The sequence below is a fragment of the Panthera pardus genome, unplaced genomic scaffold, assembly GCF_024362965.1.
Source record: "Panthera pardus isolate Hobbes unplaced genomic scaffold, ASM2436296v1 HiC_scaffold_3, whole genome shotgun sequence".
In the NCBI taxonomy this organism is placed as follows: domain Eukaryota; kingdom Metazoa; phylum Chordata; class Mammalia; order Carnivora; family Felidae; genus Panthera; species Panthera pardus.
The window spans coordinates 6,937,813-6,950,640 of NW_026526876.1; the positions used below are offsets into that span (position 1 = coordinate 6,937,813).

The 12,828-nt window shown below is 48.2% G+C and overlaps 1 protein-coding gene across 1 annotated transcript in view; it reads right to left on the reverse strand.

Moving 5' to 3' along the window:
• The window catches only part of DNAH9 (dynein axonemal heavy chain 9), a 333,637-nt gene that overhangs the window by 104,234 nt on the left and 216,575 nt on the right, over positions 1-12,828 (reverse strand). The window contains 1 exon segment of the mRNA XM_053893249.1: positions 4,658-4,918. Within this exon segment, the coding sequence (XP_053749224.1) occupies positions 4,658-4,918 (261 nt within the window).

Genomic DNA, 12,828 nt, shown 5'->3' on the forward strand with positions numbered 1-12,828 from the left:
ATGTATATACTGGCATGAAGTGGTCTTACTTCATGAGGCAAAGCAAGTTAGTGTTATCCGTTTATATTTAAAATATGACATATTTTAGGGGCATCTGGGTGGCTCAGTCAGTTAAACATCTTCGGCTCAGGTCATGATCTCGCGGTTCATGGGTTTGAGCCCCGCATCAGGCTCTGTGCTGACAGCTCAGAGCCTGGAGCCTGCTTTGGATTCTGTGTCTCCCTCTCTCTCTGCCCCTCCCCTGCTCGTGCTCTGTCTCCGTCTCTCAAAAAATAAACAAACATTAAAAATTTTAAAAAAATACGACATATTTTACATGTGCATTTGTACAAATATAAACGCATAGAAAAATGGCTGGAATGGATATGCCAGATTATTACAGGAGTTCTCTTGGGAAAGAAGCAGGGTTGGGGTGAAAAAGAAGGTGACGTTATATTCTCCCCTATATATTCTATGCTATTTGGACAATTTTTAATAATGGAAAAGACATTATAGGTTATTTATAGACTACAGGAAATAAGTTCACTGTAAAAAACATATAGGAAACACACGGAAAATTCTAAGTAGCTTTGTAAGGGGGAGGGGGGCGGAAAGACCATGAAATTGCAAAGCAAAACCATTCCTCAACTGAGGAAGGAAAAGTTACACTGGATTTATTTCAGCTTAGCGATAAAAGTGAAATAAAACTGCCAAAGCAGAGACTTAACACCGGGCTCTGACTTACAGGTGTTCTTTATGTATTAACTAAAGATTTAATGTTAACTTTGAAAAAGATGAGAAGACAGGGAGGTGGTCATTAAATACCGGGAGTCCTGGGAATGCAGAGGGTTTGAGGGCACCCCAGGGATCCTGGCGTTCACGAAGCAATAATGCCTCCATCACATGGCGTACAGGCTGATCTATTCATCCTATTCCACCAGGCGGGGGGCGGGGAGGCGAGATCGACAAAGGGGGTCAAAAGGTACAACTTCCAGTTACAAGGGAAATAAGTCCTGGGGATGTCATTTACAGCACGGAGACTGTAGTGACGATACTGTGCCATGTATTTGAAAAGAGAGGAAATCACGAAAGGTCTCATCACGCACACACACAAGCCTATGCGTGGTGATGGATATTCACTGGATTTACTGTGGTGACCATTTTGCAATACATGCAAACATTGAATTATGATGTTGTGCACCTGAAACGAAGATCCTTCTATGTCAATTATACCTCAATTAAAAAAAAAATGTTGTCTCCCGTGCCTGGGTGGCTCAGTCCGTTAAATGCCTGGCTCTTAATTTTGGCTCTGGTTATCTCCGACCCCAGCTCTCCAGAAGCCATGGCTGGCAATTTCTTCCCTCGTTTCTTCCGGCTTTCGCTCCTTATTGATATGGAACATGTTTTGTTTTTTTTCATTTTAGAAGTTAGCAAGTGGCCTCCTCCTCGGAGTGGGAATATTTTAGCTATTATACTGCCCTCCCTTTTGCTCGTACTTATTATGGTTATATCAACTTTTTAGTTCAGTTAATGTTCAGTGCGATTATGACATGATTATGATCATAAATACTGTTCACCTTGGGTTATATTATGTATCTTGTATATGCTGAATTTTTTTTTTCTGAAATTAATGAGCGCTTTTATTATTTGTTTCCTGCGAAGGTAACTTTTGGGCAAATACCTGAAAGAGGGAGGCATGGGGGTTTGTGTAGGAAGCGCACTGCACACAGAGGTGGTTGCTTGTTCAAAGGCCCTGGGGTGGGATTGTGCTGGGAGTGTCTGAGACACAGCAGGACCAGTGTGGGGGGTCAGAGGGACAAGAGGAAGGCTAGTAACTGGCATCGCAGAAGAAGGAACTGGGCAAAATTGTAAGGTCTCCCGGGCCACTTTGGATTTTATTCTGAATATGATGGGAAGCCAGTGGAAGATTCTGAACAGAGGGATGATGTGGTCAAACTGCTGTTTTAAAAAAGATTATTCAGGTGGCTGTAATGGGCAAAGACAGAACTGGGGCAAGGGTGCAAGCAGGGAGGCCAACTGACAGGCTACTGCAACGGTCCAGGTAATAGGGGACAGTGGCTTGGACCAGAGGGGTAGCGGCAGAGAGGACAGGAAGCATTTGAATTCAGGATATATTTGAAGGCAGAATTGACGGAATTTGCTGACTGGTTAGGGGAGCGTGACATAAGGCGCTCATTGATTCGCACCGGCCCCTTTCTATGTAACAGAGAAGAGAAAGCGAGGAGTCAAGAACCTCAGCGATGTGTGCCAGGCTCTGCAGCCGGCTGGAGGAAAGCACCTATCATCTTGCCTGGCACACAGTAGGCACTCATTAAAAATGAGTTTCATGTCCTTTGTGGCGGAAGTGTTGAGACTTTCAAATCCACCGCTATTTCCAGTATCGTATCTCGTCGCTTCCACGAGGTCCGCTGCTATATGTTTATTTCCACCAACGACCAATCCGCTTACTAACCGGCCAACTAATTAACCCGGAAGTATTTACGGGCGTTCACTTTGTTTCCAGTTTTGCGGAAACAGAAGTGATGATGAGGGTGATGGTGACATCGACAAGAGCCAGCATCGACTTGGCGGCTCCCATCTGTTAGCTACGTTTCAGGCATGATCTCATTTCGTCCCGATGACAACCTCATGGGACTGTGTCACTGTCGCCTCCATTGCTCAGATGAGGAAACAGAGGCCAAGCAAAGAGAAAATCACACCCAGAGCCAACCCAGTATTTGGACGCGGCTCATGTTAAAAGTGGTCTCGTGTTTCGTGCTCGGGAAATCAGAAAAGGGTGAGATTGATCCAGAAGGTTAAGTCTGATTTTAGAATACGGGTAGGATTTAGACGGGAGGAAGCGATAGGAGAGCGAGCCCTAAACAATGGTGGTGGGGAGGGGTCCAGGCTAATCAAAGGCCTGGAGGCCGGCCAGTGGATGACGCTCTGAGGGGCAGCCTGGCTTGGCTGTGCTATAAGGTTCAGGCTGAGATGTGGTGGCGTAAGGGGGCCAACTCCTACTCCACCGGATGGTACCCAAGTTCCTAAGGAGAACCTTGAGTTCTCTCCTGAGGTAGGTAGAGGCCTGTTTATGGCCTTTTTGGCCCTAGCTGCCTTAATCTTTAGGGAATCCAGCCCCCCCCCCCACCCCCCCATCCTTAGATATACTAGAATGCCCTCGTAGCTCAACTTCCAATGTATACGTAGCTATATGTCACAGGATTCTACAGTGTTCCTAGTTTAGCTTTGGATTTGATGAGGCCCTAAACCATTAGATGCTACATTCCAAAGTGAGGCGTGAGATGGAGGTTCCAGAAGGCCAGTGCTTTGCGTCAAATGCCTCACCTGCACTGAGGGTGTCAGAGTCAGCAAGTTGGGGACTAAGAGAGAATTTTCCGTGAGACCTGCTGGTGAGTCCCACCCACTCTGCCTTTAAAGGAGGGTGTGGGGTGTAGTCCGCATGACACAGTGGATTGGGGTCTAATGCGTACCCCAGAAATCTAGAATGTGTGAGAACAGCTGGCTAGCCCTCCTACCCCTGCCCCCCCCCCAACCACGGAACGAGGGAGAGCGTGTTGCATGGGTGGCTGACATTCTCAGTGCATTTGGGGAAAGGAGGCACAGGTGTCCCCCGTGGAGCTGAGGTGAGCTGCCTGCACAGCACAGATGGCACAGGATGTCTCAGACCTTGGCCAAGTGACCCACGTGGAAAGGCATGTGAATTGCCAGACTCGGGAGAGGAGGAGAAAGCACCCTGCAGGGCAGAGGTCCCAATGACTGGGGGAGGGTCTCCATCCAACAGAGAGAGGGTCAGCTTTTCGGTCCTTCTCTGCCACCTGCTCCTCATGACCTGAGTCTGTCGGCCCCCTTTTCTCCCTTTCTCCCCTTGGCCCCTCAGTCACAGTTATCGGAACGGGAAAGAAGCGTAATCGCAAAAAGGCGATAAAAGGAAGAAGGAGCTAATTCTCACCTGTCCAACGCACACATACCTGGGATACATTTCACAGGAATCCAATCAAAAGCACCTTGTGAATACGTCTCAAAAGCCATGCCTGTCCTACCAAATGGTTATGGATAGGGCTTGACTTTAATTGATATACGGGTGCCGTGAACGGTGGAATATTTGTGAATTTTGATTTTGTAGGGTTCCCCCCCTCCCCCCCCCCCCCCATTTTGGAGCCAACATGGGTTTCCGTCTCCTGTCCTAAACATCTCCATAGGGCCTCCTGAGGCTCGTGCGGCCGGTGGTACGAAATGGGTAAGACGACCACGGGCTACTTAGCTGGACGATCTCTGCACTTGGATCCTGAGGGTGTGAGCTCCAGTCTGGCTCTAATGAGGCTTGTGACGCTGGACAAGTCGGTGCTCCTCTCGGGGCCCTGGCTTTGTCATCTGTGAAGTTGGGGGGGGGGGGGACTAGCTGGCATCTCCCGTTCTGATTGGTTCTAAGACTCACGCCTCTGGGATTTCATTGGTCCTCTGCGGAGCCGGACACACAGGCTGTTTCAATAAATGGTGGCATAATGAATAAACCCGTGACAGCTGGATCCCACCCTGAGCCTTCCAGCTTTGCTCTTGTACCTCTTTGGGCCACCAGGGTACCGCGCTGTCTTTGGGTCGGAGGGGCCTCCCCCTGGCCCCGCGAGGGGCGAGCAGACGGGACGGATGATCGTCCTACCTTGTTGAGGGTGTTGAGGGCTGCCTGGGCTGCTGTGAGCGCCGGTTCCGCTTTGGCCAGGTCGTCTTCACAGTCCTTCTGTTTCTGCTTTACCTCCTGCATGATGAGGGCCACCTTCCGCTCCTCCTCGTCCGCGATGGCTTTCTCTCTGCTCACCTTGTCTGTCTCTATGCCCACCACCCGGATCAGCTTGTCTGCGTCCTCGTTCTTGTGTCTCACCTCCACTTCCTGGGTGGCCAGCTTGGCTTTCAGATCATCTACCTGCGGCAGAGAAGCGCTGGGCTTACTGGAAGCAGAGGGAGTTGGGACACGGCCCTGGGGGTCCGACCCTATAGAGGAAAACGGCCAACTGCCGAAGCGAAGGCGCCTAAGCTGAGCTCTCACCTGGGACCAAGCGCCCTGACCCCGCGGGCGGAAAGGGGCACTGGACTCTCTCTTCTTCCTCCCTCTATGGTAAATGTGGCGGATGGGAGATTCTAAGCAAGATTCTCCCTCGTGCCCACGTGACTTAGGCTGCTTCCCACGGCCATTGGTGCCTGCGTCTCATAAAACTCCGCCTGCCTCGGATACTACTTGGTGCAGAGCGGGCCTGTCGTAAAAAGCAGTCGTTGTCTAATTGGAACTGGCCACCGTGAAGTACACTGAGAATTTAGCAAGTTACAAAAAGTGAGTACGTCCCGTGCATCCTGAAAGACTCAATGTACGAACAGACAGCGGCCAGGCCGTGTATCAGAGTAGAACACTGGCCCACAACTGCAATCTCCTGGCGACCAGGAGACCAACCCGTTATCTACAATAACCAGCTCAGGAAGCCAGACTCCCGAATACGTCACAATCCAGGGAGACAAACAGACAGCAGCCTCTGCAGCAATCGGCCCCGGATGGCCAGCACTTGGTTAACAACGGACGACTTCCTTAATTTTTGCCCCTGCTTCCCACTTAGGAGCAGCCAGAGAAAGTCAAACACGCTCCCCCCACTGATCACACAGGATGCCCACTTCTAGGGAGCCCCCCTCCAGCTCTGCAGGCCACCAGCCTCCATCGGGACACATCCGACACCTTTCCTTTCTGCCCACCAAGAAGCCCTCCCACCCCGCGGGCTGCCTTTGAATCTCTGCCAAAAACCAGGTGCCCACTGGAGCCAGCTCTGCGTAGAGAGCGTTCACTTGGTCTCATTGGTTTGGTCTTAGTCTAGTTCCGCAGTCCTTTCAGGAAACAGATGACCAGGTTGACACGGACCCAGTGGCCCAGACCAGAACCCAATGGGCTCTCTCCATCGGGCCTCTGAATTCATATGCGTTTGGAGGAAGTAAAGAAGCTCACCACGGAGGAAACCGTTCATTTCTCTGACCCCCTGGAGAAGGAGGCATGGTTTTCTATGTACAGTCTGTTCCGGAGAGTGTGGTGGTTCTCGGAGTGTGGTTCCCTGGACCATCACCGACAACAGCATCCCCTGGGTACTTGCCAGAAATGTAAACTCACAGGCCCACTCCAGACCTACTGAGTCAGAAATTCTGGAGGCGGGCCTGGCGATCTGTGTTTTAACAGGCCCTCTGGGTGAATCTGGTGCCCACCTAGGTTTGAGACCCAATGGCCTGGTTTTATGGCCCTTTCATCTGCAGAAAGAAGACTCAGATCTGTTTATTTCTGGGAAGTAAAAAAAAAAAAAGCCATTTGTATTTGCAATAGGGCCCATAAACTTTACATCGCAAAATGCCCTCCCGCCTCTCATTTTTCTGCAGTCTATTTCATGCAACAACCCAAGATTACTTCAGAGCTCCTGGAATACGTCAAACAGATTCAAATGCTTTATGATACAAAATGCATAAGGGGAAAAATAAAACAGAGGCTTAGATGCTGCTGATAATTCCCTTTTCATGGCAGATCAAAAGAAAAGAAAAGGAAAGCGGGGGGTGGGGGGGGGAAGAAAGAATGCTCTTTAATTTTGTGTATTCATGGAAACTGGAGACTTTTTGTTAACCTCAAATGAAGGCCTGCTCCCGAGAACAAGTCTTATATTCCCGTGCTGGAAGGTTAATCCATTTCTAAATCCCACAGTTCAGCTGCAGGGAGTTATTTCTACAAGGACAAAGATGCAATTGTAAATCAAAATGATTGAACCACATAATCACTGCAGTCAGCAAGCACACCAGTAACTTTTTGTTCCTTTTTAAATCTGGGGAGATTTGAGAAAATTGGAGTGGGTTTTTTTTTTTAATTCTGTTGTTGTTGTTTGTCTGTTTGTTTTGTGGCTTATAGATAGGGTGTACGACCTCAGGCCCAAGGTAAGCAAACACCAGCACTGTGGATGGGAGCTTTGTAGCTCTCAAGCTGTGACGAGAAGTGACACAAGGGTCCCGCCAGTCAGAACTAGGCCGCTCCCCACAAAGCTGAAGAGAGGGCGTAAGTCAGGCTCGTTTCATGGCTCTTTGGCAACAGAACAGGAAGTTTAAGTAGGTTAGAACAGGAAGTTGCAGTAGGTCAGAACAGGAAGTTGAAAGAGGTCAAGTTAAAATTTCCTCTTCTCTTCGCCTTTATTCAAAGCATTCGAGCCCCTCCTTGGATCTCTTCCTCTTTAGACACCCACCCCCGCCCCCAGATAGGAGGGTCAAGGGGGAGAGGGACAAAAACAAGGAAGAGACCCTCTCTTCAGTCTTGCCAGCTCCATGAATATAAGTGGGAGGGGAATGTCAACTGAGTGGAGTGCCAAGAGGCTGGTGGTGAGAGACCGTCCTCTCTCCGAGGACCAGGAACATGATGCCAAAGAGGAAGGCCAAGCTTCCTGGGACCTTCTCCTCAGAGCCACAGAAGGAAGAGAGAAAACCCGGGATCATCAACAGCAATCCCTAGTGCGCAGAGCATTAGAGGCCCAGAGGTCTTTGCCTTCTTACCCCCCGGGTCCTTCTGGTCACCCACCACGTTCTCCCATGAATTCACACTTCACGTAGGCTTCTCTTCTTAGACGTAGTGGTTTCCCATCTGCAGTAGACATCTGTTAATTTGTCTACCTAATAAAACTTCTCATCCCTGTATTGGAAATACAGTTTGAATTTCCCTTGGGAAATATTCCCTTCCCTAGTCCTCGTGGTTTGGGTGGGGCTGACTCCAAAGGTGGTCCTTTGATCCTCACTTGGCCAAGGAGAGTGTCGAAGTCACAGAGAATGGTTCACGTATGGGCAAACCAATGATATGAAGAGGCCAATCAGAGCTACTGATCATTTACCCCAGGAACTTGCTATTAAATCCTGGGAAAGATGAACTCCTCCTTATGGTGAAGTTGCAAAGCAGGCAGAATAGAAGTCTGAGGTTGGCGGGGCCATGGGGTTGCCTGCCTGGACAGGGACATTTAGTGAGAATCTGGCTCCAGCCCTGTCAATATTAAGCTCTATCTCTGAATTTTCACTTATATGAAACAGCTTGTTTTATTTTTGTCGTTGTTTTGCCTAGACCAACTTCAGCCGGATTTTGGTCAGTTGCCATCAATTTTAGTATATGTGCTGCCGAAGCGAGCACAGGTCAGTTGCCATCAAAAAGATCTGATAAATATATCATGTAATCTCATTACCCCCCCTCCCCTCCCCTCCCCTCCTGCCTTTTCCTTTTCTTCTTTTTTCCTCTTTTTTTGCTAAGTGAATTTGAACTCATTTTTTTTTTTCACTTGTACCAAAAGAGTCCTGATGCCTACGTCATGGTAAATTACTGAACTGTCAACTTCAGGTAAATTCGGTGGCCTGAGATTCTTTGAAAGCCCAAGAAAGACTGAATTTAAGAGTCTCCAGACGAACAGACTTGGGGAGTAAATCTTAGATGGAGGAACTGGTAATGAACTGTAGGCCTCTTATGAACATTTCTTCAGTCCAACAGCCCTTCTCCCTCATGAGTACACTTGAGCTAGGTATAGAAGTGAGGGTGACAGTGTGTCCTGAAGATGCCAGGAGATGGCGTGAGACCCAGGTCAGGGGTGAGGGTTCTGATGGTGCTAAGAGAAGGAACAGAAGTAACACCACCCTCATCTGAGGCAGCAGCAAAGACAGAAGATGCCACCCAAAGACCCAGCGGAACCAGCCACCCTCAGCAGAGCCAGTGAGAGCTGGAAGACCACACATGAAGCTTCACCAGCTGCCTCCTGAAACCACCACCACCAAGATGCAAAGGGGCAAAAGACCCTTCACACGGAAACAGCCCCAAGGTAGAACTACACTCTGAACTGACTGCCCTCCAGAGACTTTTTTAACCTGAAGTGACCAAGTCGACCAGAAATGTAAGATTAAGAGCTTCCTATTCTTTTTTTTTTTTTTTTTAATTTTTTTTTAACGTTTATTTATTTTTGAGACAGGGAGAGACAGCATGAACGGGGGAGGGTCAGAGAGAGATAGGGAGACACAGAATCTGAAACAGGCTCCAGGCTCTGAGCTGTCAGCACGAGCCTGATGCGGGGCTTGAACTCACAGACCGCGAGATCATGACCTGAGCCGAAGTCGGCCGCTCAACCGACTGAGCCACCCAGGCGCCCCAAGAGCTTCCTATTCTTAAACAAAAAAAAATTTTTAATGTTTATTCATTTTTGAGAGAAGGCAGGAGAGAGGGGGTGAGCGTGGGGGAGGGGCAGAGAGAGAGAGGGAGACAGAGAGTCTGAAGCAGGCTCCGAGCTGTCAGCACAGAGCCTGATGTGGGGCTCGAACTCGGGAACCACGAGATCGTGACCTGAGCTGAAGTCGGACGTTTTAACCAACTGAGCCATCAGACGCCCCGAGAATTTCCTACTCTTAAACAAAAAAGACAGATCTGGAGCTAAGTCAAATCTCGGTATAGAAAAATAAAGTGGTGTTTCTGACCAGGTGAGTCTAAGCGTGAAACTGTGTCTGAAGTTTATAAACTTTAGATGACCATATAATTATTAATTCTTGTCATTATTATCATTATCATCGCTGCTCCTAATATTGTGATCGTTGTTAAATAAATCTGGAGTCCATCTGAGCCAGAGTGGTGAGATTCATGTAGCCCACTCCCGCTGGATTATGAATACCAAAATCTGTCATAAGTGGGTAGTAGGATACTTATACAATATAATTCAAGTCATTACCCTTGTACCAAGATTATGGGGATATACTTAAGGCTTTTTTCTACAAAGGAACAATTTCAGATGAAGGCTTTACATCAGAAGCCAAGATAGCATTTTTACAAGAAGAATTATCCTCATAACCATCCATAAGTATGAAATATACACCATGTAAACAGTATTGGGGGGCCCACCCTCCATCCCCGCTCTAAGCTTGTAGGTGACTCGTTTGCTTGGTTGCCTAGCCATCTGTCATCTACCCATTTATCCACACACTTAGAGAACACCTACTACGTGCCAATGAATCCTGGTGTCTGCCCTTGCGTATCATGCTGCCATGATAGTGTGGCAGGACATATACAAGAGAAGAAACATAATGTTGGGATGGAACCAGAGAATGGAATGAAAATCTTCTCACAACTTAGAAGGGGCTTCTGCGAGTGGAGGGAGCAAACCGTTTACGTCTTGACAGTCACAAGCTGGCAAGTCAGGGGCACACATAAAGACACAGAGATGTGAACTAGCTGTGGAGATTTGGGGCGACTCCAACCAGTCAGTATTGCTGAATGCCAGGGTACAATGGGGTCGAAGGGAGGAAGAAAGGATGGCGAAAGAGGCAAGGGGATAGTTTGAAAGTTCTAGAAAAGTTCAGAGAGTCTGAAATGTAATGTCTAAAACATTAGGGTCCACGTTAGAGAAAACTCAATGTTTTGAGCGAAGATCACTCTGATAGCCGGACAGGGGCTGGTCCAGAGCTGTGCTGTCTAGTTTGGGGAATGAGCACCTGAAATGTGGCTTGTCCCATCTGAGACGTGCCGTAATTATAACCGCACACACACTAGTCTTTGCAGCCTTGTAGGAAAAAAAAAAATATTTCACCAGTAACTTCTTTATACATTGCTTACCTGTTAAAATGATAATATCATGGGTGTATTGGGTTAAATAAAATGTATTCTTAAAATATATGATAAAATTAGGTAAATTTAAGATCTAATGTTAGAATGGAAGCCACAAGTTTCCTTTTACTTCTTTTGATGCAGTTAATAGGAAACTGAAATTTGCATTTATGATTTGCAAGATATTTCTCTTGGACGGTGGGTCCAGAATGTTGGGAGAGGCTAAACAAAATGCCATTCATTCATTCAACATTTCATGCATGCCCCCTCTGTCCAGGTAGTGTTTTAGGCATGTGGGACACATCAGCAAACAGAACAGATAAGGATCCCTGTCCACGCAGAGGTTGTCTGACAGATGGGGATCGACAACAAAAAGTAAACACAACCAGTACGGGAAAGAGGCGAAGTCAAGCCCCGTAAGGGACCTGGGAATGGGGTGGGGTTGCAATTTAAAATGGGGCCATCAGAATGGGATTCACTGAGAAGGTGACATGTGAACAAAGAAGTCGAGATGAGGGAGTGAGTCGTGGGGGTGAGAGAAGGAAGAACACGCAGGGAGAGGAAACAGCCAGTGCAAAGGCCTGGCGTGTCTGAGGGAAGAGCCAAGGCGGCGGCATGGCCGGAGAGGAATGTTGCGGGCATGGGGCAGCGGTAGATGAGGTCTGACAGTCTGCAGGGCAGGGTGGGAGAGGAGACTGGGGCGCCACTTTAGCGAGGGAAATGGGGGCCATCTCAGGGTTTTGAGCAGAAAAGTAACATGCTCTGATTCCTGTTTTGAACGGATCACTCTGGCTGCTCCAATGATGACGGACCCAAGAGGAACAGAAGGAGAAGCAGACAAGTGAGTTGGAAAGGTACTGTGGTTACCCGGGTAGGATCAGTGGCCTGGGTCAGGGGAGTAGCAGCGTGGGAGGTGCACAGTGGGGGGGTTCGGGGCTCGTCTGAAGTTAGGGCCAATGGCGATTTTCTGATGCTTGGGCACAGGGTGTGTGTGTGTGACAGAGAGAATTGAGAAGGGTCAAGGATGACCCCAAGGATTTTGGCCTGATGAGTGATGCGAGAGGTTGCAGGTGAAGCAGGTTCGGGACCAGGGAGACACTGGGAGTTCCATGTATTGAAATGACCTAGGTAAGAAGTGTCTGAATCAAGACATAGAAAACGGGGATACAACAAGAGGGTACACTTGAGACACGTTTAGGAAATGTACAGAAGTTGTTAATTCTTAAATGGGAAATGAGGGAAGGGGAGGAATCGAAGGTAACTCCCCGCTTTCTAGGGAACTGGGTAGATGAAAGTATCACTCATCGAAGTAGAGAACTTTGAAGGAGAAGAAATGGAAATTGATGCCAGGACTGAAAAGAATTCTCCACTCTCCACACGCAGGTAGAACTGGGTTCGCCGAAGGTATAACCAGTCTTCTCCTGGGACGGTTGGAGTTTCCAGAGGACAGGGAGGGGAGGGAGAACAGGGGCTGCTAAGATGACAGTATTCAGAGGGCACCATACGTCAGGGGTGGGGGAGGAGACAGGAAGAGGAAGAAGTGACAGATGTTAAGAATCTGCATTCCGGGATTCTATCTTATGCTGAGTTCTAGAAGTTCAGAGATTGAGGGTACTGGAAACACTAGAAAGTGTTGGGAGAGAAGATGTGACATTTCCACAACCACAGTACATATGCCGGGTAAACCGCTAGGCCTTTGGCTTGGGTCTGTGTCCCTCGACCTGCCCTGCACTGTAGCTCTGGGAAGGGGGTGTGGTCATGGCATAAATGGAAACCAAGAAGCATCATGGACAACTGGCACGTGTCATCAGTGGACAAACATTGAGTTTGGACCAAGCTCACCATGCCTGAAGGCACAGAAAGAAAAAGATAAAAGGGTCTTTCTAGAAATATAGGACAAGGATGGGAAAACCATGTAGGAGGCTAAGAAGAACACAGTTCTGCAAATGACGTGCTCCCAGATCTAGGGAAAACCTGGAGAAAGCAGTCCACCATCGTCGGTAGGATGGTTTCTGTGACACCGTTGCAGGAAAACAGGCTGAAATAAAAAAGCAACAGGATGCATTGGACAGGGAAAAGGATGAGATGGGGAAGGGCTGTTATGATATTAAAGATGTAGTAGCATAATTAAACCCTTCCCTGTAAGCGTAAGAAGCAGAAGCAATATTACACAGTATGAAACTAGAATTGTCTGGGATCAACTTGAAAGGCTCTCT